This window comes from Ciconia boyciana, chromosome 6 (genome assembly GCF_034638445.1).
Source record: "Ciconia boyciana chromosome 6, ASM3463844v1, whole genome shotgun sequence".
In the NCBI taxonomy this organism is placed as follows: domain Eukaryota; kingdom Metazoa; phylum Chordata; class Aves; order Ciconiiformes; family Ciconiidae; genus Ciconia; species Ciconia boyciana.
Window position 1 is genome coordinate 22,453,090 of NC_132939.1, and position 24,565 is coordinate 22,477,654.

General features: G+C 43.2%; 2 protein-coding genes across 13 annotated transcripts in view; both read right to left on the reverse strand.

Annotated features, from left to right (window-relative positions):
- Nucleotides 1-8,167, reverse strand: part of SLC1A2 (solute carrier family 1 member 2) — a 103,456-nt gene extending 95,289 nt beyond the window's left edge. For 2 of the 10 annotated variants that reach the window (XR_012042918.1, XM_072863803.1), the window contains exon 1: nucleotides 7,328-7,612. Coding sequence is in view for 5 of the 10 variants with exons in the window: in XM_072863803.1 (XP_072719904.1) it covers nucleotides 7,328-7,365 (38 nt within the window). In the remaining 5 variants the exon portion in view is untranslated. Of the gene's footprint in view, nucleotides 1-4,454; nucleotides 4,533-4,601; nucleotides 4,647-6,595; nucleotides 7,615-8,052 lie in introns of those variants that run through there. The other 8 variants (XM_072863806.1, XM_072863805.1, XM_072863804.1 and 5 more) reach the window with 6 other exon arrangements.
- Nucleotides 8,168-11,891: 3,724 nt separating this feature from the next.
- The window catches only part of PAMR1 (peptidase domain containing associated with muscle regeneration 1), a 60,034-nt gene continuing 47,360 nt past the window's right edge, over nucleotides 11,892-24,565 (reverse strand). Inside the window, exons 7-12 of one of the 3 annotated variants that reach the window (XM_072863799.1) lie at nucleotides 22,765-22,935; nucleotides 19,871-20,083; nucleotides 18,174-18,240; nucleotides 15,822-16,054; nucleotides 14,156-14,451; nucleotides 11,892-12,916 (exon numbers count right to left, since the gene is read on the reverse strand). In XM_072863799.1, the coding sequence (XP_072719900.1) occupies nucleotides 12,380-12,916; nucleotides 14,156-14,451; nucleotides 15,822-16,054; nucleotides 18,174-18,240; nucleotides 19,871-20,083; nucleotides 22,765-22,935 (1,517 nt within the window). In that variant the 3' untranslated portion in view covers nucleotides 11,892-12,379. The remainder of the gene's footprint in view (nucleotides 12,917-14,155; nucleotides 14,452-15,821; nucleotides 16,055-18,173; nucleotides 18,241-19,870; nucleotides 20,084-22,764; nucleotides 22,936-24,565) is intronic. The other 2 variants (XM_072863800.1, XM_072863802.1) reach the window with 2 other exon arrangements.

Below are 24,565 nucleotides of genomic sequence, written 5' to 3' on the forward strand. Positions count from 1 at the left end.
ACTTCAATGAATTTGATTTCTCAGACATGTCAGTGAACCTGAAATACTGCATTTTTGTGAATTTCACGCCATTCTCCTAAAGATGCCTGTAATTAGCAGGAGTGTTCCTTAGTTCTTTTATGCCTTGGTTCTTTTTTGTTCTTCCTTGTAAGGATCCCCAATTTGGAATTGCTTACACAGGATCAAATATGTTCTAGATAAAAGTTAGAAAATATGATGATCTTTGAACCTAGTCTGTTATCTTTCCCAAGCACTGAGACATGTCTAATTGTCTTAAAGCTTTAAGTACACTGAGAGGCTTTGAAATTAATATAGAGGTAGGATTAAATACATAAAAGCACCACTATTTTTATTGCTTATATGCTTCTGGAAATAGAATTTTAAACTAACAAGCTGGAGACTAAAAGTGTGAAACATTGTACTGACTTGGTGAGAGAGGAGTTTTGATTAGCAGATGGACAATAACAGAGATGATGGATTTGACAGATCCAGCCAGTGTTTTCATGAACTCATACAATTAATTGTTCTAAATAGCAGGTATTGCAACACATTGGGCTGGCGAAGGGAATTAAATCATACAGAAAATGAAAAGGTATTAAATGAGAAGGTACTGAAGATGAAGGCCCACTTGTTAGCACTGTGCCTTCTTTCCACACCCCTCCCAAGCACACAGCTTGCTCCTGTATGAAGACAACTCTTTGCAGAGATAGCCTGGCACTGCAGGCTAGGGTTAGTGTGGGCACCGCGTCCCCCTGCATACACAGCCCCAGTGCTCCCACTGTTGCGTACACCGAGAAGGAACCCGCATGCCAACCACACTGCTACACAGGTGAAACAGGACAGAGTTTTAATAACAGCCTTTTTTAACTGAAACACTGTGACCCTTTAAACACTGCTCACAAATTTAAAGTTATTAACAGTCTTGGCTGGGATAGCCTGTAGATCAAGGGGAAACAGGAAGACGAAGAAGAAAAATGAAATGCAGTAATTTGCTAGTATAGAAATACAGTACTGCTTTGTATGCTAAGTTCTTAGTGCACTTGTACGTATACATCTGCATGTATGTTCATGGAGGAGCGTGTACATATGTGTTTATTTATCTCATGGAAACCTACAGTAAGGCAAGACTTTTGAAAACTTTAGCCATTTTTTAAGGAAGCACTATCTCCCTTTAGCCTTTGTATATCTAATCCAATACTATAATCTGCTTTTTCCAAAAAGTTCAGAATAAGCCCCTGTAGGCTTTATAAGAAGTTTTTTTAATTCTTGTGCGTCTATGCACCAGAATGGATCTAGATATGTAGAAAAATGGAGTTAATGTCTAGGTGACAACTTCTTTTTGAAAGTGGAGCTCAAGACCAAACTGAAGGTTGGGGCCATGAGAACTATCATGTCATCAGATTAGTTTTAAGGAACATGAGTTATCTTCTGTAGAGCCTAATTCTATTTTATTGAAATCTATGAGAGATTTGCAATTGACAACAGTGAAATGAGGTCAGAGCCACAGCTGATATGTCTAATTAATAGGCTACATCCACTCCATCTGTCCTACAAAATGTCTGAGAAAGAGCACAGGGTAAAACATCTCCATCCTGAGTCAGTACTCTTCAAATCCTGCATAAAAATAACAGTGAGAGCACTTGGAGGATTTCATCCTCTTAAGTATCTAAACATTTATGCCAGCACATTTCATCAAGTTTCCATTTAGAGGAATTTTGTGGGTAAATTAAAGAGTAAAAACTCAGATGACAAGAAATCTGTGGGTGTGCTTGTTGTACATATTGTGGCAGATCCTGAAAACCCACCCTCCTATGTAGGTGCCTGAACCCTACCATGAAATGCAAAGCTAGTTCTTCTGACTCACAGAGGTGTGTCCCATTGTCTCTGGCTCCCTTTCAGGCTTTGTCTTGACAATGCAGCAAATGGCTTTAGGACTCCTACTCAAAGATCCAAAACCACCACAGCCGCAAGACTAAAACACTAATCCTGTACAATAAATTAATTCTTATGGTTCAAATTGTTCAAAAAATGTTGACAGGTTAACTTGCATCCACAGGGCTTGATGCCAGGTAAGTTATTTATTATTTGTGCCTCTCATCTTTCTACAGCTAGTATAAAACCTGTGTAAGTTCCATACTATATGCTGTGGCTAATTTTAGAGAAATCAAATCATATGCTCCCTGATCTCGATCAAACTCATATTGTTTGGGTGATCAGGTAGTACTGACAAACGGTATTCATGGCCATGGAACTGTAGCTTCAGAGACAGTGAAACTTGGGATGAAGATAGAGAGTATCTACAGAAGAAGAATGTAGGAACAATCAAGTTTGAGGAGGAGGAATGGACCACAGATGGGGTTTTTTGGGTTGCTTTTTTTTTCCTGTTAAGTGAGATATTGATAAAGTCAAATACCAAGCAGGGATCTCTGTAGCTTGCATGCAGTATATATGCTACTCTGAACAGAATGGGAGCTCTGCATCCATGCCATTTCATATTACATAAACACCATTTATATTACGTGTACATAAAATTGTGAAGCACTTACAACTATCTCACTAATCAAATCATGATGCTAAGCAATTACCTAGACTTATGTATTTTCAAACATAATAATGTTTCAGTGTACTATTCCACTTCACTAGATTTATTTTGTAGCAGGGTGCATACACACACGCACACACAGACTTGCCTGTTAACTGTGTACCATATATCCATAAGGGTAACATCTCTGTTCTTTTCATAAACCTGCCCCGGGACTGTTCTCTAGCACTGAGACCAATGGAAATGGAAGAGCCCACATCAGTATTATTAAACTGTCCAAAATATGGTGATCACATCCAAACTGCCCACTGGGAATGGCCATTGGCTCACACTGACACCCTAACCATGCCTGTGAACTGGGAGAGAGCTGCTTGGCCAAAGCCATGGTGCAACTGCTCTGACGCTGACCTGCACGCAGTGAGTTGAGCTCCCAGCTCGGACACCCGCTCTGCCTCTGTTTAATTTACTACTACAGATGCAGTGATAGTGTCTCCTAGTGGCTATATTCCTGAAGGAACAGACCCAAACCCAAACTTCACACCTGAAATTCCCACTCTTCAACGGTATACAAAATACAAACGCGTCTCCAGATTTTTCGAATATCTAAAACAGAATCTCTCAAATAGGTAAAACAAAATAAATAATTTAAACATCAAAGTTTAATATCTAAGTTACAAAGTCGCATGCTGATTCAACATCTAAAACCTATCTCTAAGGCATACAAATGTGGGGTTTTTTAAAAAAACAGTAGCAAAGTATTGCATTCTTTCCCTTTTGAAACAGTAACACTAAAGAGAGATGAGAGCCATAACAAAAACATGTGAAGCAAGGTGTTCAGGACTTTGCTCAAAGGTCTGAAGGCAAACATTGGCATCAAGTGGATCAGAGTCATCCTCATTTAACCTTTAGGTCCTCTCAGACCCTGTAAAAGCAAAGGAAATGCTTAAATGCTCTGCTACAGTAAGTCTCCATAGGTTCAACCTACCACATACTAAGCCCTATGCCAGACACCACAATGTGTGAATATGAACTAATGTTGCTGGATCTTTGAACCACGCTAAGAAGTCACAAAAGGCGATGCCAGAAGGCCACTGCTCCCAGCAGCACCCTGTTTGCAGTCATGGCCAGCAGAGGATGTTTAAACAGAGAACATAAAAACAAGCAACCCTGAACGGTATCAATACTTGGTTCTAGCCCTTCCTCCTTGACCTAGCTATTTTCTGTTTTCAGCACCAGCTAAACACCAAAAATCCATCTTGGTAATGAGATCTGTATCGGGATTTTGTGAAAGGAAGACTTAACAGTCAAGATACAGACAGCATATTCAACAGTAAACCAAAGCCCCGCTAGCTGGAACTACAGCAAGGTAGAGCCAGAGGACACGAGTCTGATTTTGCCATGTTGGGGGACATTTCCTTTCTCATTTTCAACTGACTGAAGTTTCCCGTTGTCCACCATCCTCTTGGAACAGAAAGATTTGGGCAGAAAATTTCCACACACAGATAAGCTTAACCAAATAAGACATTGCAAGAAAAAAATAATGACTGGAAAGGCGTAGACAAGGAAATCTTTCCTAGCAAATCCTGGCTGTAAGCGACCACTACTTCTTAACAATGGAATACAGATTTCCCTTCCTCTGTGTATATATTGGGGCCTTTTGTTGTTCGCCAAGTATCCTGTCACACCCCTGACATCCCCACTTTGAAGATTTTATGTAAGCTCCCCTGGTAGAGGAGAAATAACACACTGCAAAAATGACTGTGGTTGGAATAGTTCTATCACAACAAAATAAAGCCTTTATATACTTCAGATCTTGACTAACGTATCTATCTGAACAGCCCAAGAGCCACCAGACATAAACCTGGAGTGCATACAGTTTGTCCCCACCTCCAGCAGGTCTTTCTCCATGTACCTGTGTGTGCCTGAGATACACTGCTCTGCTTGCAGCAACGGGCACTTTCTGCTACCTTTTTCCCACTGTGCCGGTGCTGGTGGAAAGCCTTTCTTGAACAAGGTCTGGTCAGTATTCACTTTCCCTGATGATCCTTATGGTGCTCACCTTTACGCCAGAGTGTAAAGCTTATCTCCATCCTCAGCTTTTTACCTGAGGGGAGGGAAAGATGACAATTCAGTTTTGGAAGAGGTTCTCACTGGTAAAAAGGGATTGACAAGTGAAATCCTTCCCACTCAACTTGTTTTCCACACCTCCTTCAGCTATCACCAAGCACTAGTTGAATCATACCAAATAAATAGTTTCAGCTTGTCTTAGTCTAGATAAATTTCCTAAAAAGTTTGAAAGCAAAGCCTGAACTTTTTGTTTCTTTTCTCACCTTGACAATTTAGCTCTGTCCAGTAAGGAAAGCAAAAGCATCCATCTATTGAAGCCTTTCTGTTTCTGGCACTCTGATCTGTTTTAGCCCACCTGTTCAGCCAACTTCTTTTAAAAGCACCTCTCTTTTTACACACATTTAAAAGCTCCTTTCATCCAAAGTTGACCAATCCCTCTAACACAGCCACCTCTCTTCATGTCTCCTCTTACTAAAACCCTGCACAGCAGATCCCACATTCCCCACCAGTCCGAAACAAGCATAGACCTCTACAGCCGCCTGATGTGGGAATGAAAACAGCAGGTGACTGGAGCACCCAGAGGGGAGCAAAAGTTGGGGTAGTCCAAGGATACAGAAGGGACAGAGAAGACAGACCTGCAACCCTACAGATGTAGGCTGGTTCTTCCATCTCCGAGCTTCTTCCTTGTGGCTCCAATTATTTATTGACAGTATCTAGTTAAGTGACTTCATTGTCAGAGGAAATGCTACAGGGGAGATAAGCTGCTGGGCTGCTACCAAAACCAGGAATGTACAAACTGGAGCAGAAATTCCCCACGAAGGCAAGGCAGTAGCAAATGGTAAGTCAGTTACCTCTGTCACAGTCCCGTGAAGAGCCCGAAGAGCCCCACAGATTTGCCCTCTGTCAGACCTGAGGGATTGTCCTTTTTCTAAAGCAACCAAAGCTAATACTTTCTAACCTTCCACTCCTCCCAAGCCAACTGCTCAAGGGCCACTCTGCAGAGAGCCAGTTCCTTCCTTTGTCCAGGTAACGGGACACTTGTGTGCACACCCTCCCAGACATGTCTCGGGTTATTTAAATCAGCTCAGCAAGTCTTTCAGCCCGAGAGACACAAAAGCAATATGAAAAGAGCTTCCTTTTGCACTCTGTCCTCAGAGAGTCCTGTCCAGAGCAGATCATGCTGATACAACCTGACAACATCCAGGGATAAAGGGGAGGCTCACACTAGACGCAGTCTAATACTAGCCAGTATTCTAAGAGGACAACCAGAGATCAAAGAAACATTTTCTTTTCTTTCCTACTGCCTGTTACTCTGTAAACTGAACAAGCCCCCAGCCCCATCTGAGCAATGAAGCGGCTGATCCTCATAATCATCATGGGTAGGGAGAAAGGTTTCCTTCCAAGGGACGCTACCAGGGCTGAACTGTGTTTGCTTTTCTTTAAAGCCTCTCGTATAACCTTTCGCCCTTCCCAGCATTTCTCTTGCTAGCACTGTAATGCATTTGGCACAAAACTGCAAAACTGGAAAACTCCTCAAGAAGTTAGATTTGTTTGTTGCCTTTTTAAGGCGCGGGTGGGGGGACAGCTCCTCGATTCTTTTTGAACTTTTGATTACTGTTATTACATTTAGGATTATATCCTCCCTCCACCTCTGAGTTAACCATTCACTTGGACTCTTATTTCAGGCAGGTGGTTTAAGCTTGATCTGCCCTCCAGGGGTTAAATAAAGAAGTGATGAGAGGAAAAGCAAAACCCTTCCAGTGGCTCATATTTGAAATTCTTTTTTCCCTCCCTCTCTCCCTCTCCTAAATGGGGCTCATCTGCTTCTCGTTTCCTCTCGCTCCCTAATTATTCCGTTAGGGAATGGCGAGAGGCAAGGATTAACAATGAAGCAGATAACAGGAAACTGTTACCAAAAGCACAATGCCGGACCCCCCCTCCCCGCGATCCTCCCGTTCCTCCCTCCCAACAGACAGTCCCCCTCACCCTTCTGTCGATGCCATCGTCCCGAAAGCCCCCCTGTCTTCTCAAGAGTCCAAGGGATTATTTTGGACAGTAGGGCGCGAAGGAGATTGGCTCTTTGGGATAACCCTCGCTCGCGTCTGGGAAGGAGCACGCAATTCCTTGTAATCCTGGGAGCTCTGCAGGGCGAGGATCCGGCAGCTCCGCTCCTCGGCTCTCCCCCACCCCGCCGCCGCCACCCCAGCGAGGGCTCTCCGTGTCCCGGGGACCAGCGCTGCTGCCACGCGGCCGCCCAGCAGTGGCCGGCGGGGCGAGGAGCCGCTGGTACCTGGGCTGCGATCCCCGGCTCCCTCCCCTCGCCGTGGGGTGCGTGTGCGTGTATGAGAGGTGGGGGTGACTTCACATCGGCGCGGTGTTGGCTGAGGCTGGATTGGAAGGTTTTAGCCCTCGAGCCGTGGATTTGCAGTCTATCCCTCTCTATTTTAGGCACGGGCTGACATCACGAGCCGTTGTTACTCCTATAAATCCCCCCAACCGCTCCTTGGCAGAAGCGAGGGGGGGAGGGGGGGCAGCAAGCCCCTCGCAGGGGGAGGGCCGGGCCGGGCCGGGCCGGGCGCTGCCGACCACGACCTGCCCCGCTCGCCGCGGATGGCCACCCCCTCCCCGGGGCAGGCCCGGCCCTCCGCACCGAGAGGGCCCGCCGGGACTCCGGGGAGCCGGCCGGGACCGACGGAAAGGAGCGAACCCCCCACACACCTCCCATGGGCGTCCGGCTGCCACCTCATACCCCTCATGTTCCCTGGCGAGCAGGCCGGCACTCCGGCGGGAGAAGACTCCCGCAGACCGCCCGGCCGAGGGGCACGCCGCCGCCTCCCCGCCTGCTGGGCCGCGCCCGCCGCAGCCAAGGCACCTGCCCCGCCACGCCGCGGCGGCAGCCTCCCGAGGCTGCATGGCCCGGCACGGCGGTAGGCAGCCGCCCCTCGCCAGGCGCGGCCCGTTCAGCCCTTCGCGAGAGCTGTCCTGTCTCGCCGAGGCGGCCCAGGGCTGGCCGCCGGCCGCAGCAGTACTGAAAGGCAGCGGCGAGCGGAGCCGCCCATTCTAAGGTACGAGCACGGCGCGGCGCGGTCACATCGAGTGCGCAGGGCCCGAGCCCGGCCCGGCCCGGCCCGGCGGCGGCGAGGGGCGGTGCTGCCCCCTGCCGGGGAGGCGGAGGCGGCGCCGCGGCAGAGGCCCCACCTGCCGGCGCGGCGGGACCCCGGCCGGGGCGGCGAGGCCTGGCGGCGGCGTCCCCGCAAGCTCAGCCTGACCGCGGAGCAGAGCCCGGGAGCCCCGGAGCTGGCCCAGCCCCGCGCCGCCGCGCCCCGGGAAGCGGCCGCCGTCCCGCGGGTGGCCGCAGCGCCTCCCTGCGCCCTCTGTCCGCTCGCACCGCCCTCGACCGCGCCCGGGCCCGGGCCCGGGCCCGTCCCGCACCGCGTCCCTACCTGCACCGCCCGCCGCTGCCGCGCCCCTCAGCACCGCCCCGCTCCGCTGGAGGGCGCCGCACGTGGCCGCGGCCTGGCGGGCCCGGGGGCCAGGGGAGGCTGAGGTGCAGGCGGAGCCTCCTGCCGGCGGGGCCGCAGGGCGGTGATCATGGTAGTTGCTGGGACGCGGACGACTCCCGCTGCGGCGGCCCCACCGAGCTGGGGCAGGAGCCGCCGGGAACGCGGGCGGGAAGGCACGGCCGGGCCACGGCCGCCCTAGCAGGCCCCTCGCCAGAGCAGGGAGGGTTGGATGGGCACTCACAGCAGTTCGGCTCACAGGAGAGGACAGGGACGTCCTGGTGTGACCCCTCCTCCTCACCTCATCACGCTTGGGAATAGCAGCAGGGAACAGGAATTTTCCAGATCCTGCTACCAGCCACCGGCCGGCCTGGCAGCCCACTGCCTGGCCTGCAAGCTGCAGCCAGGCCATGTTTGTAGCGAGGGCAGGAAGTTCGCGTGCTGTTTGGTAACTGCACTTGTGCTGGGGCACACGACACTCATGCCATGTCAAGACACTGCCATGCACCTTCACTTCAGTTTCCCCCAGCTGGGGCTCTGCCTGCCAACCTCGGTGCTGTCTTTCCATCCAAGTCTGACCAGTCTCATGTTCCGTTTCACAGGGAGGAAACATTTCTGCTGTAGCCTGGTCACTCTGCACCAAGGAGGCGGCACAGAAAGCCAGCAGCTGTGCAGGAAGCTCCCTGCCATGATAAAGAGCTGCAAGGCTGCAGGGGATGCACAGCTGAGCAAAGGCTGCTCGACCCTGCCCACTGCTCCCACTCCCCCAGGATGCCTTTCCTGCAACCCAACCGATTCCAGTACCTGTCTTTAAAAATGGCTGAATGCAGCTTAGTATGCATTCCCTAGTCCTACTCAAATACACATTTTTTCTTGTAACGTTACCATGGAGTTAGGTTCTCAAGGGAAACGAGTTACCAGGGCAATTCCACTAGAGTCACTGAAGGTATGCCTGAGAAGAGCATGTACTTCAGTATGTCCGTTTCTTACAGTGCTGTTTTTCAGCTGAGCACCCTGGTTTTTGGAAGTGATTTAATGCACCCCCAGACCCAAAAACATACAAAGGGACAAGTATAAATCCCTTGGAGTGAGTAAGAATGCAGAGACTGTTTTGCTCTCTTTTTTTCATAGCAAAATCTTTACGGCCTTTCCAGAATGCACAGCTATCTTCCTTGGAGGGAAGATGTGTTGATATCCATGTTGTGCTATTTCACACCCTTTCTCCAACAGATGGCATAGATCCTCACCTGTTTAGAAAGTGATGTTTGAAATAGTTTTGCATCTTAAAAATAGATCCTAGCTATCAAAGGGATTAGTGATTCTAGCTCACAGGTTGGTTTTTTCAAACTTTCATCCCCTATTTTCCCTCATTATTGGTGTTAGATATTAACCCCTGTTCTGCTCAGGCTGTAAGTATGGAACTACTGTGGGTCAGCCTGCCAGACAGGATGGACAAGCTGATTTGTAATTCCTACGAATACTAGGCATGGTGCAGGTGCTTGGATATGTTGATATGACTGCCCACCCATACATGTGAATACCTATGTCACATAACAATACAAATAAAACATTATGTTTGCATTTAGAGATTAGCCAGAATTGAATCTAGGATTCAAACATCATTAAGGTCCAGAAGTAGAACCAAGTGCTACAGCTAATTCCTCTTTCTATAGAGGACTGTGCTAAAATCTGAATCTTGGGGTTGAGAGGAACCTGGCTGTTTTCTTGCTTCTGTTTTCTTTGAAGAGCATCATGACTGTAAAAAGAAGGGGGGTTGAATTCTGCTCTGCACACACAGCTGTAGAAATCTCCTCCAGTGATTTTCATTCCCTGAATTCCTTCAAGTTTCTCTTCAAGAATATACTTTTGTGTGATATACAGCCAGTGAACAGCTATATTGCTGCTGCCCAAGCCCAGAAACTTTCAGCTATTCCTTGCCAGATCTGTGTGTGGTTTGAAGCCAAATGCGGATGGGATTCAACACTGAGGAGGAGTTAGAGGATCAGTAAATACTAGGCATGGCTGATCTTTAGTGAAAGGACAAGAGTGAGGGCTAAAGCTGGAATTAACACAGACTTTTGCAGATCTGTGTGGACTGCCTAGTTCTCTACTGGACAAATCCTAGAGGGACAAAAACACATTTAGAGCCTCTTCTTCTCTCTCATTTAGCAGTGGAGAACAGTAATGCTATGGAGAGCAATGCCATTACAGTGTCATAACTGAGAAAAGAACCAGCTCACAGACCGGTTTCTGTTTTAGAAGATTTCTGTTTTAGAAGAGAATTTCTGTTACCATTAGAGTGTAGAGACTCTCATTTAATGGAGGAGGTCTGACTGGGCAAGCCAGGCTCCAATAAACAATATTCCTTTCTCATTTTATTCTTCATTGATAGTCTTAGGAAGAAACACATTTTGACTTTCTGCAAGTTTGCCTTTCTCCAAAACTGTCACCTAATTTCCTCTTAACGCCTTCTGTCAGCGGGGGAGTACCACATGTTCACTGGCACGTGTTCCTCCTAGCAGAGGAATGCAACACATCTTATTTTTCACATTTAATTCAGAATTTTTGTTGCTGTTGTTGTCATGCAGTTTGTCAGCCAAGCATAATCTCCTGGCAGGAGGAGACAGAGAAACAAGATAAAGAGAAACAATATACTTTGGTTGTAGCCCTTAAACTTTTTGATTCAAGGAACATCACCTGGTCCTATTGCCAGTGAAAATAAGAAAGGTGCAAAAGCATAACACATTAAGTCTTTCTGCCCAGGAAAGCAAAATATAAATTACATGGAATGACCTCCAATACTAATTGCCCTTTTAGCAGCAATTTTCAGATTCAAAAGTAGGTGGAAACTACTGAATGCTAAGAAACTCTTAACAAGATTTCACAGCATCAGAGAATCAGAGCTGAAATCAGACTTGTTAGCTTACAATTGCCATAGCCATGCAGGCTAGGCAGAACATTACTTCAGGATCTGAGTCCTTCTTGGTGAGAGTACTAAATCCTTTCATCAGATCCCCAGGCTTCACATCCAACTATTGCTGTGAGCTGGTTTGGGCACTGTAATAATTTGGAGGTCCTACAAATTCCAGGGTGTCATAGATGACTTTTCCAGGAGTCATTACTGATGGGAGATGTTCCCCTGTCCCTCCTCCCCAACTTTTTCTAGGGCTCATCTCTAGTCTTTAGCCACAACTGAACAGAGAATGATTTAGGGAAAGAGCAGTAATTAAGGACCATGAGGAGACCAAAGTCTCTCCACTGGACAACATGCCCAGTGGGAGAATCTTACACTTTGATGTCAAACAGTCCAGTCAAGAAAAGCCTCTGCTAAGTGTGAGACCTTTATTCTTCACCCTGAAGAGCTACAGAGGAGTTGTTTTGCCACAAAAGTATGTGAACTGATGGAAACCAGAAGTTTTCCTGAGGTTTTCATAGGTCTTTGAAATAATCCACATGCAAAAATGTTTTTAAAAGTATGTTTCAGGTTTTCATCTGTTCAGAATACAAGGTGGGAGAGAATCTCCTGTATGTTTCATTGCAATGGTTCATGTAGAACAATAGCGGCACTGGATGTATTAAGAAAAAAAAAATCTTGTTATTTATGTAGTAATTGAATTTTGTGCTAATTCTGCCTTTCAGTGTGCCTGAAGAGTCCCAAGTGAGAGTCACATGCAAACAGACAAGGGCAGTAGAGAGTCCCTAGAATGTGACACAGAAGCAACAAGGAATCTAAATAATGTCAGACATGGGCATGTAGGTTAAAAAACCAAACCATGGTTTATTTAAATGTGTAAAGTACTTGGGAGGGAAAAAGAGTACATTGTAGTATGGCAATACAGACAGCACATACTGTAACAAGCTCATCCATCGTAATGAATTCAGGCTACTCTTTCCAGCCTCCTAATCCACTCAGTCACACAGATCTCTGGGAGAGGCTTGCCATCAATTTCTCTAGGGGACTCCACACTACAGATTAATTTCAGTCAGAATTTGCTGTCCTGTTTCTGTATGTCAGACTCAGGAGCAGAGCATCATCCTCCCAGCAGGGGAGACAGGTGAAATATGGCAGAACTTCTCATGCACTAAGACCCTCTGTCATGGGTTGAGTAAAAGTAGCCTGATGGAACATCTGATCCTAGGAAAAATTAGCAGGCTGTCTGCTTTAACCTTATCCCAGATGTGGCTCATCACTGGGATGAGAAGCCTAAAGCAGCAGAGACTGAGAGAGATACTATGATAGTTATAAAATGCCATTTCCAGACACAGCTTTTTATTTCAGGTTCTTCTCAATCCAGTCTTTGAAGGGAAGAGCTTTGGTGTAGCCACTGTAGAGTTCTAGGCTGCAAGTTTTATCATAACCCCAGCTCACTAATCCTATCAGGTGCCACCTTAGCTCAGGAGTTGCTTTTCCTGGCAAAGTTATGGCTGCAATCCCACCAGTCTCAGCAGGGCATATATTAGAAAAGGCTGTGTGGTCTTGTTTGGCACAGAACATGCTGTCAGTGATGCTGACTTGTATCCCATTATCCTCATACTGTTGCTCACACAACAGCGAATCCACCATCTGAACAGCTCCCATGCGGATTGTGTCATTTTTGTATCCGGGATCTTTAATGTCAGCCAATACCTTCCAGCCAGTAACCATTATTTTTAAATCCTCTGTGGATGAAGTCAAGTCATGAGAAGATGACAAGCAAATGGGTTGAACACGACTGCTCATTCTGGCTTTGTCCAAGAGTTTTATGATAGCTATGTCAGAATCAAGTAATATAGGGTCATAATTGGGATGCACTATGATGGCAGAAATCTGGAAGGGAAACAGAGTAGGAAGAATTATAGAGTTAACAGCAATGGCACGTCAGCAGAACTCTTTCCATACTACTATAATACATGTTAGTTTATTTTGCATACTTCTCCTCTACCCTCCACTCCCAAACTGTTCTTTCACCATACTGCTCACTCAAATGAGAAACATGCAAAGAGATTGAGCATCTTCTGACTTTTTTTTTTGCTTGGGTTTCAGGACAGTTTTTATTGCATGAAATTCTTCCTAATGAAAAGCAGTCAAGGACATTTTCAGCAAAATGGGGAGTTAATGTGCAATTCAAGTTTTTCCACTGTTTACTGAAAAGATTTTACCTGCCATGCCTGTAGAATTTGAATGGGGGAGGGGGTGGGCTTTGAATTAAAATGTTATCTTCTTATTGAAATTCAACCATCTTCCCACCAAAAAAGAATACTAGCACTACATTACATAATGTTGGGGCCAAACCTTTACTACTAGTTACCTTGATGAAACACTACAAGAATGGATAGGATTCCTATAAGGAAATCCTGTAAAAAATAATGTATTTCCTTACAGGAAAAGTCTGAAAAAGCTGGAATTAGAGAAACTAAAAAAAACAGGGGGGGGGAGGAGAATCAAATTAACTATGATTTCTTGGATAAAATCCATTAATTAACTTACATACCCCCCCCCTCCAGAAAAACAGACACACACCCCCAAAATTGCTGTATTTGTCCTCATTTTGACTTCAACCTTTCTAGTTCTACTTGAAAAAAATGCCACTCTGGTGAACCTGAGGTGCTATTTTTGGAGCTGGAGTCAGACATAAACTTCTTTTGAGGTTAGAGCTGTACAGCCTTGGGGCTGCTGAGATGTGAAATGCGCTCATGGCATCAAAACAGGACCAAGAGCACAAATGTTTCCCTCATAAATTATGCTAATCACTTTTGACAGTAGCTGGCATCTCTTCTACTTTTTTTCTGGCAATATCACTCAAGACATTATGGCCCATGGAACCTGAGCTATTTTCTTAGTGATCTGTGTGAGGAGCTGAACATATGAGTTGGACAGTGTCAGGGGAATTTAATTAACTACAGCATGTGCCCCCCTTGTGCCATGACAGTTCTGTAAGTTGAGTCTCTAGATATGCATTTCAAACAATATATTGCTCAAAGGATAACCTTTTTCTCCCCATACAAGATGGAAGTGATCAGGAGCTGTCTGTGCTCATCGTTTTCCACTCCCAGCAGACTTACTCACCCGCAGGTTCTGGATGGTCTTTTCATCCCTGTCATCATCTCTGTAGAATTTCCCCAGAACCACCTTGAGCTCTGCTGTCTTGAGCACGATGGTCTTGCCCAGGTCAGTGACACAGTGAGCTGCCACCACCACGGTGCGCTCGTTCACCAGGGCCCCGCTGCAGATAAGGATCCAGGCCACTTTCTGGAGACTGTTCTCCTTCACCCTGTTGGCTGTCCGATAGATTGCTGCTTGCCAGGGCCACCTGGTAGAGGTCACTGTCTTCTGAAGGGTGATGTTTTCTGCTTTTCCACAGACTGAGTAAACATGAACCAAGAATGAGGTAATGCCTTCTCCCCACCAAAGAATCTGAATATCACTCTTGATTCCTGCTTAGGATGTGCCAAAAGAAACCAAACTGCAATGGTTAGCATGAGGGACAGCTTTCTAATTAACCTCTGTTTCCAGCCTGCAAAATTACAGTGTAAGAGTGTTTTATATAGCTTTTAAAAAAAAACTTTCAGTTTTTCCATTATTATCTGAACTCCTGGCTGAAGCAGGAATGTGGATTTAGCACTTGAGCAGGTGAATTTTCATGACAACCTTATCAACCTGCACTATAATGAGATGACTGCATAAAGAAATGGAAAGAACACCCCTGATTCATAAACACCATAAAGCCAGAAGTGCACTAAAACTCACCCTAGGCAGTCACAGAGTAATTGTGAGGTCCTCTCCTAGAACTGACCTTAGCACAGATGAGTTCACGCCTATGAGAACAGACTTGTCTTGCAACAAGAACCTTGAAGCAAATGCATCTAAATCAACAGCCATCCTGGAGAAAAGAAAAAGTTCTGCCCTGTTCTAGACCTGGGCTCAGACCTGGGGTAAAATCTCCTGTATTAGGAAAAGTTTATTTCAGTTGAAGGAGTTACATCATGTGGTCAGATTTTTTAGTCTCCTTTAGGACTTCTTTTTTTTCCTGGGATATAGTATGTTCATGCCCATAGTGAAAAGGATTGAATGAAATACTTTTCAATACATGAGATGATCTCAAAGCAAAACTACAAACAAGAACTCTAAAAATTTTCTTGATGTTAGGATCTACTTTTCACAGTTCGCCTGATGTCAGTAGTGGGTTGTACCAAATCTTGTGATGTTCCTACACTGACATACTCTGTGCACTAGCCCTGGATAAGATTTTTATCTGGACTTACAGTTTGCAATATGAACCCTTCCTTAGCAGGATATATTAAAGGAAGAGCATCTTTAAAATGCAGACTCTCCATTCTATTACTTAAATTTTGATGTTTTTGTCAGCTGTGTGCCAAAGTATAGAGATGAAAGAAAAATCACATTTGCAGTAAATAATACAGGAAAACATGAAGTGATAGTAGGAAAACATTTTCAAATCAGGAGAGAAACTCACTACACCTTTTGCTCAATAAAAAAGTAGAAAAATTGATGGCAAATTACAGTGCTGAAAGCTTGATCCCTTTACCATCAACTGTACAAGTTCTACTGGTGGATAAAAAGAGCCATATATCCTCCAAGCTTCATTGCTCCCATCTTCCAGCTGGAAGTGTAGGCAGCCTACACTGCTGGGACTCCCCAGTTATCTAAGATGAATACACATCCTGTTCCCCCATCCACCCAGAGATGTGTGCATTTTTTTTTGGAGACTCACTTGGAATACACACAGGGACTCTCCCACTCCATTTTCCTGTCTTCAGACAAGTCCTCCTGCTGCTACCCAGGCGGCGGTAGAAAGGAGAAATGCACTCATACTGAAGCTGAGTGTGCAGATGCTGGTACCCTGGGGGCAGGTCTCCAAATGGCAGCGCTGGCTTCTTGGTTGGATAGATTTCAAGCTTTTGCTTGCTGAATGCAGATGAGTAAAGTTGATGCAAAGGTGTTTCCCTGTTTCAAGGCACAAAGAACACAAGGTAATAATAATATTATAAAAGCGATCATTACCATCGCTTTATCACCAGATGTGTTAAGTATCATTTAAAAGCATATGAAGTTTGCTTGTGAGAGTAAGGCAAAAATATCATTCCAACATAGTTTAGCAATACTTCCATTTATATCCCAGCTATTTTATTTACATATATGTATACGTACACGTATATAAATACACATATGTTTATAAATTTTCTGTTTGTGTCTCTTTTTTTTCATTTTACAGTTTCTGGATTGTAACCAGTTGCCTCTGCATGTGGAACAGTTTTTGCCATTCACAAAAGGACTGAGATACCATGTTTTTAAATAAAGAAATTACACTGGAAGTTGGCATTGCTGTAATTCATTCTCACTAGAGAGGAGTTAGGCACATCTTTTTTCTAGTGAACATTTTAATAGGCAGTATTAGGAATCGATTCAGATTAAATCATGTTGATAAAGTTGCTTGATTTAGCAATTAACAGAGATAATTGCCTAACCACAGAGATTTCATAATTGCAATAATCACTAAGCTTCCATTTAGAAATTGTACTGATGAGCTGAAACATGGTACATAATTAAAAAAATAAATATATGCACCAGCCTAGATATGGACCATAAGCCTGACTACAGTCATACTGAAATCTTCATCACTTAGAACGTGTCCCTTGCTCTAATGCTTAAAAGCACATATCCTCAGAAAAAACTATTTATGTCTGAAAAATTCAGCAGGAAATTAATTTCCCTTGAGATTTCTGGTACTGCCAGAAAAGCCATAAGCATGTTTTTTCACGTGGTCATTCCATTTTTGGTCACAGAGAGACACAGACTGCCTCCGTTATACAGAATCTGTGAGGCGATACATAACAGCACTCAAGGAAAGTAAAGTTATTAAGAACAAGAGCAATGGCAAGTTTCCTGTATTTTGGAAGAAGGATGAGAGCTGCTGTGGTCATGCTTAGACTGCCAGGGTCCCATTCCCTACTCACATGTGACCTTGCAATATTGCATAATCCACTTTGCCTCACTATTAATCTATGAAATGGAGATCCTACTTCAAGGGATAAAAACAGTCCACAAACATGAGATGCCGTCATGATGCTATGGAGGTGGGGGCATGTATGCACTCTCATACAGCTGGTGTTAATATCTGAAACATTTAGCATAAAAAGACCTGTGTTCAAAAGCGAATTGAGAAATTTAAGCAAGAAAAATCCCCTGATGGCTACTAAAGCCTCCTGATGGCTTCTCAGAGCCATCTCTACAATCATACATCACAGAACTGGAGAGTGGGAGAGTATTTGGGAAGTACGTGCTTGCCTTGTTTCTAAACTCTTCTCTAGGCATCTGCTACTGGCCATTGCCAGAGATAGGATATGGCTTGAGCTGCACCTTTATTCTGACCTGGTATGGCTGTTCTTAAGACCAAAGATGAGGACAGTTCTTGCACTGCATCATGTACTGCAAAAAAACCCTGAAATGAGAAATTGCTACTTGGACAAAAATGAACCTGAACATTGCAGCATAACTAATTCATATTGGGCTTATTTCAAGAAATCAGCAGAAGGGTAAGCCCAGACAGGGTCTGAACTTTCATTCCTTCCTCCCCTCCTACTCTACTTCCTCCTTTCCCCCATGCCCACCCCAAACCCAACTTTATATCAATTGTGCTACATTACTTTGGATGGTGAAACTTAATGGGAGCAGATTACATTGCTATACCCCCTTCTCTCCTTGTGCTCTCCCCACTCATTTCTTCACTAAGACGGCACGTGTTCATATTTTAAAGACACATCATTAGCCCCAAAGAACTGTTCTCAGACTCTTCTCATAGCCTGTCACAAGCCTGCAAGCCTAATTCCGGCATAGTCCAGTAGTTTGCACATCTCTAACTGTGCATTTCTTCCTGGCTGCCTCCAGCAGCTTGCAGACCTGTGCTTAATCAGACCTCCCCTCCCAGCAGCTCTCATTGCTTGGTTGTCAGTGGAGTTGTAGGAATGGCTGCTCAGGCAGGCTAAACACACAGGGTGGAAAGGAGAGGAGGGGAAAAGCAATCACATTTTTTCTTTAAACTGTAGTTGAGTTATTGCATTCTCACCTTGACTGAACCTGCACTGGAAGCACTTTCTGTCTCACCAGGTCAGAGATCTTGGGCTCTCTGCAGGCTAGAAAAAATATAATGTTGCACAGTACTTTTCCACATTCACAGCTCAAGTGTTATGGTTCATACACATTTCCACTTTTTCCTCTCACTAGCTATAGTGGACTGGATTAAGAAAAGAGGCAGTAAGTTACGTGCATTAAAATAAAGATAGGCCCTAAAACCTAAAGCCTTGGAAAAATACTTCCCCACAGGTCACCAGATCTATCCCATTTACAACAGTGGAAGCAACTGAGCGTCTTCTGCACTGGCACTTTCAGCCATGGAGGAAGATTTGTCCATCAGTGTGTCTGAATCCCAGATTTACACCAGTACAGCTGATGGTTTGGAATCTGAGCAAACTTTTGCAATAATGGAATTGTATACAAAATACTTAATTTCCATCTGTGTAGCCACACATGGCTAATCCCAGTGACTCAGCATACAGAGAAAGGCTGCAGGATGTTACAGACTTCTAAGAGTCTGTTTGCTTGTGCACCCATTGGAAGGAGCTGGAGAGTCTGATTCAAAGGAACACCTCAGAGTTACCTGAATATGCACAAAATAACAGAAGGGAGATCCAGGATTTCTAATTTTGCATATTCAGTTTATTTACTTTAAGACCAGGATAAAATACTCAGGTTTATCAGTTCAAATAACTCTGCCATGATGTCCTTCCTGCTGCGCACAGTGGACGAAGAGGAATCTTGCAGGATGGATTTTATCTGTATGCCTGAGCACTTGTGTTCTGTGGGATTTAACAATAAAATCTTTGTGATTACTGTATATGTTAACCTTTATGTCACTATCAAAGTTAACATCAATAAAGATGCTTTCCACAAATTATTATTGTCAATACAGATGCTTTCCACAGATGATTATACACTTCAAGGAGAGAGTATTTCCATCTAAAATAACAGAATAAAGCAAATTCCCCAGGGGACAGATATATTTCCTTATATTATCTTTACTTCAGTTAAAAAAAAAAACATTAAAATATGTGTCAAACAATTGCTTTGAGAAAATGAATTTGGCAGTTCCCTAGCCCAAATTCATTCATCCATTCAGGGTTTCAGACACGCTTAGAGTAGCTCCAGGTCAACAGCATAATTCCCTTTCTAGCAAAGTATTTAAAGATATGTTTCAGTGGTTTGATGAATACAGATAGTTTAAGCATGTCCTCAAGTGGTTTTCTGAACCAAACCTTCAAGGCTGCAATCTACAGGCTTGGCCTTTTACACTCATGACTGGTCCCATTGACTTAAAAAGATTGTGAGAGGAGAGCTTGGCCCTATGACAGCAACTCTGATGAGACAATTATTTCCTTCTATTTCAATTCCCTCCTGATCTTCTTTGATTTTGATCTTATGCAGGTTTGATCCTAGAATGACGGTAATAAGGGTCTTAGGGAACATTCCTTTCCATGTTTAAAGATGGAAACATCTTCTGGAATCACTGGCATCTTCTCTGGCTGAGTTTAGTAGCCAATAGAGTTGACAAACTACCAATCTCAGTATTAGGTGTCAGTCAGACAGTTTATTCTTATAAAAAATTATTGTTTGGCAAGTGTAAATTATATAAAAAAAACGCCAGTAAAACAGCTTTTGTGAGTATAGCAGCTTTTGTGAGTTGTGGTAAAAAAGATTGTAAACTACCTTTTATGCAGATTGGCTGCTTCCCTGACCATTCTGCATCGTCTTGGCAGGTCCTCTGTTCATTCCCACTAAGAACATACGAGTTGTTACAAAAGAAAGCAATGACTGTGCCAATTTTTGCATAGCGTCCATTCAAGAGCCCAGTGTCTTCTACTACTCTTCTGTAGCCATTGAGTGGGCCACCAGGATCTAAGCAGTGTTTTTCATCTAGAACTAATGATAGGGGAAAAAAATAGTAACCATTTTATCAAGTTCACAGCATTATTGTCACCCATCAGATTGCTTGGCATTTCATTCAGACGTTACTACACAATCTACACTTTATTAAAGATGCCTTTTCAAGACTCATCTGGGATCTCTGTCTTTGAAAAGATCAAATATTAAAGAAGAAATTCTAATATACAGATGTCTGTTTATAATACACACCTTAGTCTTCACTGAAAGTGTAAGATTCTCCAATTGTTAAGAAGACCTTAAAACGTAGCTGACAATCCTGAAAAAGAACCTTGACTTTACATGATGTTAATGTCCCATTAACATTAACAGGACTACTTCAAGAGCATAAAAGGATGTACTTAAACTATTTGCAGGAAACAGGCCCTTGGCGTTCTCTTCCCTTTTCTGTATTTTTAATACTTCACTGGACTTGGATAATAAAACTAGACTACTTAACTTTACTTTTATGTTTGGTTGCATTTTGGTTTCTGAGCACTGAGAGAGAGATCTCAATAATCCATGGAATTATGGGAATTGAAAGAGAACATATATATATATATTTACTGATACTAAAAATTTAATATGGAAAGCTTACTCATGCTAGGTTCTGCCTATAAAACCTCTTTTACTTCCTCCTTCCCAATATTTTCCCCTTCTTTTTATTTGTTGTTGTGTTTTTTTCTCTCAATAAACTTAAATTTTTGGCCTAAATCTGGATGACAGTATTCCCTATGTGATGCTAATAAATGCTTTTCCTTATATTTTTCACTCCTCTGCTCTTTCTATGTAGCAGCTGAAAAGGTACTTTTTTTTTCCTCTGGATTTCATCTCAGTTTTCTTGTCAGGCTGACAGTAACATGCAATTCTGTTTAGTTCCTCTGTCTGATGTCTCATTGCATGATAACCAGTGAACAGCTAGTTTAGACAGATAGTGTTGGTGCTGCTCTGCTTATGGAGAGCTGAGAAGACTGAGACATATCAATTGACCAGAAATGACCTCTTCATGTCATTGCTTCAGACTTGGCTGCCTGCTGAGCCTCACTTCACAAAAGCACCAACATATAACAAAGCACTTAAACATTTATTTAAATCCCTGTGAAATCAGCACAGTAACAGTGCATAGGTATGTCCCTGTCCTGTTCCCATATCCTCATGTCACCAGACAGAGCCAGCTCAGCAAAGCATGTAAACACATAGCTAACCATAACAGTACAAGTTCAATGAAGAGCATATGCTCTTAACATTGAGTATATAATTCAAGCTAAGCATATATTTCAGTGCTTTCTTGAACAACATTGGATTTTAGCATATGCTGAAGGTTATATATATACTTAAATACTTTTCCACATGAGTCATATTCAGTAAACAAAGAGGACGTCTGAACTTCCTCTCAACCAGGAGAAAGGGAGAAGCAGAACCCTGTCTCCTTTTCATTTGGCTCCATTTTTCTTCTCTGTACCTCACAGGCTCTCTCACTTGTGAACCACAAGTGACTGATAACTTGATAGCAGCTAAACACTACAGGGAATCACCCACAGTACAATGCTTTATTTGGAAGTTGCTTTCTGCACTGATATCTAGCCTAGAAGCATCATCTGATGAGCAGAGTGCATGTTTCCAAATGTACCTAAGCTTGACCAAATAAGTCAATGAAGGCCTTCTCTTATTTCATCCTATGCCTGTCAGTAACTTGAACAGTAATTCTCTTCTTCCCTAAGCTCAGGGTTATGACTTTTTTGATAGATTAAAAACAAAGAGAAAACATCTGGGAAGGAGACACCTAAATTACACCACCTAGCACTTCAGTAACAGCCAAGTCTAGAGACAGATCTTTCAATAGATCTTTAGCCAGGGACATCATGCAGCAGGGACTTCAGCACAATCCTGATATTACATTTACTGCAACTGGAGATGTTCTCTCTAGATAGAAGAATGCCTATTGCTTGCTCTTTCAGATGAACTTATATACAGCTGTTTCACAACACTCCCTCCCAGATATACATTGTTTACCACAACACACTTGTAAAAGCACTTTTGCAATTGATACAAATTATTCTGGAATATAGAAATAAAATTGTGCAATACAAAACAACTAAAGAAAAATTAAAAGTCTCTTCAGATGAGAAGAAGGGGCTTGGAATTTCACAGCTGAATCAATGTGAATGGTAGGCATGCCACCTTGCACAGCCAGAACAAATGGAAGTTTCTCTTTTATCAGTTTTTCTCTAGGATGGGAAGTCTGTTGAAATAAGAATCTAGTCTTCATGCAGAAGGCCCCTAATCACCTCCACAGAGTGCACCAGACTTCTGCAGAGAAGGTATCAGAGGTACATAGTAATAGAAGTAGCTATTCATTGTTGCACAATGTCCCTCACTTGGTTTTGGTCCTAGACATTTTCAGTCTGTGTGTAAGAAGGATGTATGCCTAAAGTCTTTGAGAAAATTATTTTTCAGTCATTTGATATTTCAGTCAGACCTTTATATAAGCAAGTGTTGCCGGCTTGGATTCCAGCAGAGTAAAATAAGAATCCCTACTGCTTCTTAAAGACAGGAAGACAAACGAACATCATGTTAAGCCATGGATCTACCAAATTTCAAGTGAGATTTGGATATTCTAGTTTCATGTTAATACATTGGCCAAAACATTTGATAAGAATCAAAACTTAAAGTGACCTTACCACATTCAGGATGATGTGTTGACCAAATCCCATCAAGCTGACAGTAGGCAACACGGCTGCCTTTTAAGCTGTAACCTGCGTTGCACTTGAAGTAAACCTGGGCCCCGTATTTAAAGTCATCTCCTTCCACAATACCATGAGCGGGAGCACCTGGAGTCCTACACATCACCACTGACAGTTCAGATATTTCAAAAAAATCCACTTTATTACAAAAAAAGGACTGTGTTAGGATGATTTTTTATTTAGAACATTGAAAAACCAATTAAAATGGGCACAGGAGTCAAAATTACAAGACAGGTATAGGCCGATCTTTAGAAAGTTGTTTAGACGTCAGTTCTACACACACTTACATATACGCCACTTTTCAAAACATATCTAGATCCATTCAGTTCAGTGGGATTACTCAGAAGTGTGAAGTGATCATGTGCATAAGTGTTTGTATCATTAGGGCTCATTTGCTAAAAATATTAGTACTTCAAGCACTTTCCATCTTAACAGGGATTTTGAATGAACTACCATGCTTGGTCAAGAAAAAATTTAGATCCTTAAAAGCCTTATATTGAAATACTTTCAAATTCTGCTTTCCATTTTTATATAGTTTTCCAGATAACCTCACTGAAATATTAAAGCATCATTATTTGTGTAGATCAAACATTATCATAATGACATTAAAAAGGAACCTTGATATTTACCAAACTGTGATATTTACCCTTTCCACAGGGCTTTCTTTATTGGGAAAATACTTACAGACAATGGTCTGTTTAACTACTGCAAGTGGTAAATATTAGATTAAACATCGTAAGCAAGATTTCTCTGAGAGCATCAAACCAGCCATGCTAAATCAGAACAAAGGTCCATCCAGCACAGAAACCTGTCTTCAATGGTGGTAAACCGTAGATTTGATGGAAGGAATATAAAATGAGAGCAAGCATATAGAATACTTTCCTGGCATATTCTGGCAGCATTCAGCGATCTGGGGCTGAGAGACTACCTGAACTACAATGGTATTTTTGGTATAACATACCCTGGTGATATTTTTTTTTAACATTAATTTGTCTGAGTATTTTCTAAACGCAACTACATACTTGGTGTCCACAATATCCTGTGGCAATGAGTTCTACAGACTAAGTGTTGTGTGAAAAATACACTGCCGCCTTTGGTTTGGTTTCTAGCCTGCCACCTGATAATTTCATTTGTTGCTCTACTTTCTCCGTTATGAGAGACAGAGAACGTCCATGCCCTATTCCCCTTCTGCAAGTCACTTTTTATGACCAATTTTCTGTATGGAGAAATTGTATGTATGTATTTCTGTATGTAAAAATTACAACAATGTAGGAAACACAAGTTTTAGTATCTACACAGTTATCCATCTCTCTGTGTGTCTCTGGCTTTGCCTGGCCATTCATTGTGGAAAACTGCATAGGAAAGGATTCAGTGCAAGATTTAGATATGCGTATGGGTTTTTTACCTGGGAGCTGTGGTACTCCGCTGAAGATAGATAGATGAATGCCAAAGAGCTCATCCCTACTTCATGCTTTTAGAGTATGACTTTTTCTGTTTTGCCTCGTAACTAGTTGCTTATTAACCTACAGCCAAATTCTGATCCTTTCACTTCCAGAGGAAAGACTTTTCTAAGGCCTCAGCCCTGTAATCCTTACACAGAACACACATGAATGCATCTATTTATATGGATTGTGGGTGATCCAATTATTCACATAAGGGAGAGATTCTTGAGTAACAGTGCTAAAGCAGCAGCATTCGCAAGAACAAGGCTCCACAGAAATTCCCCTCATTTTACGGA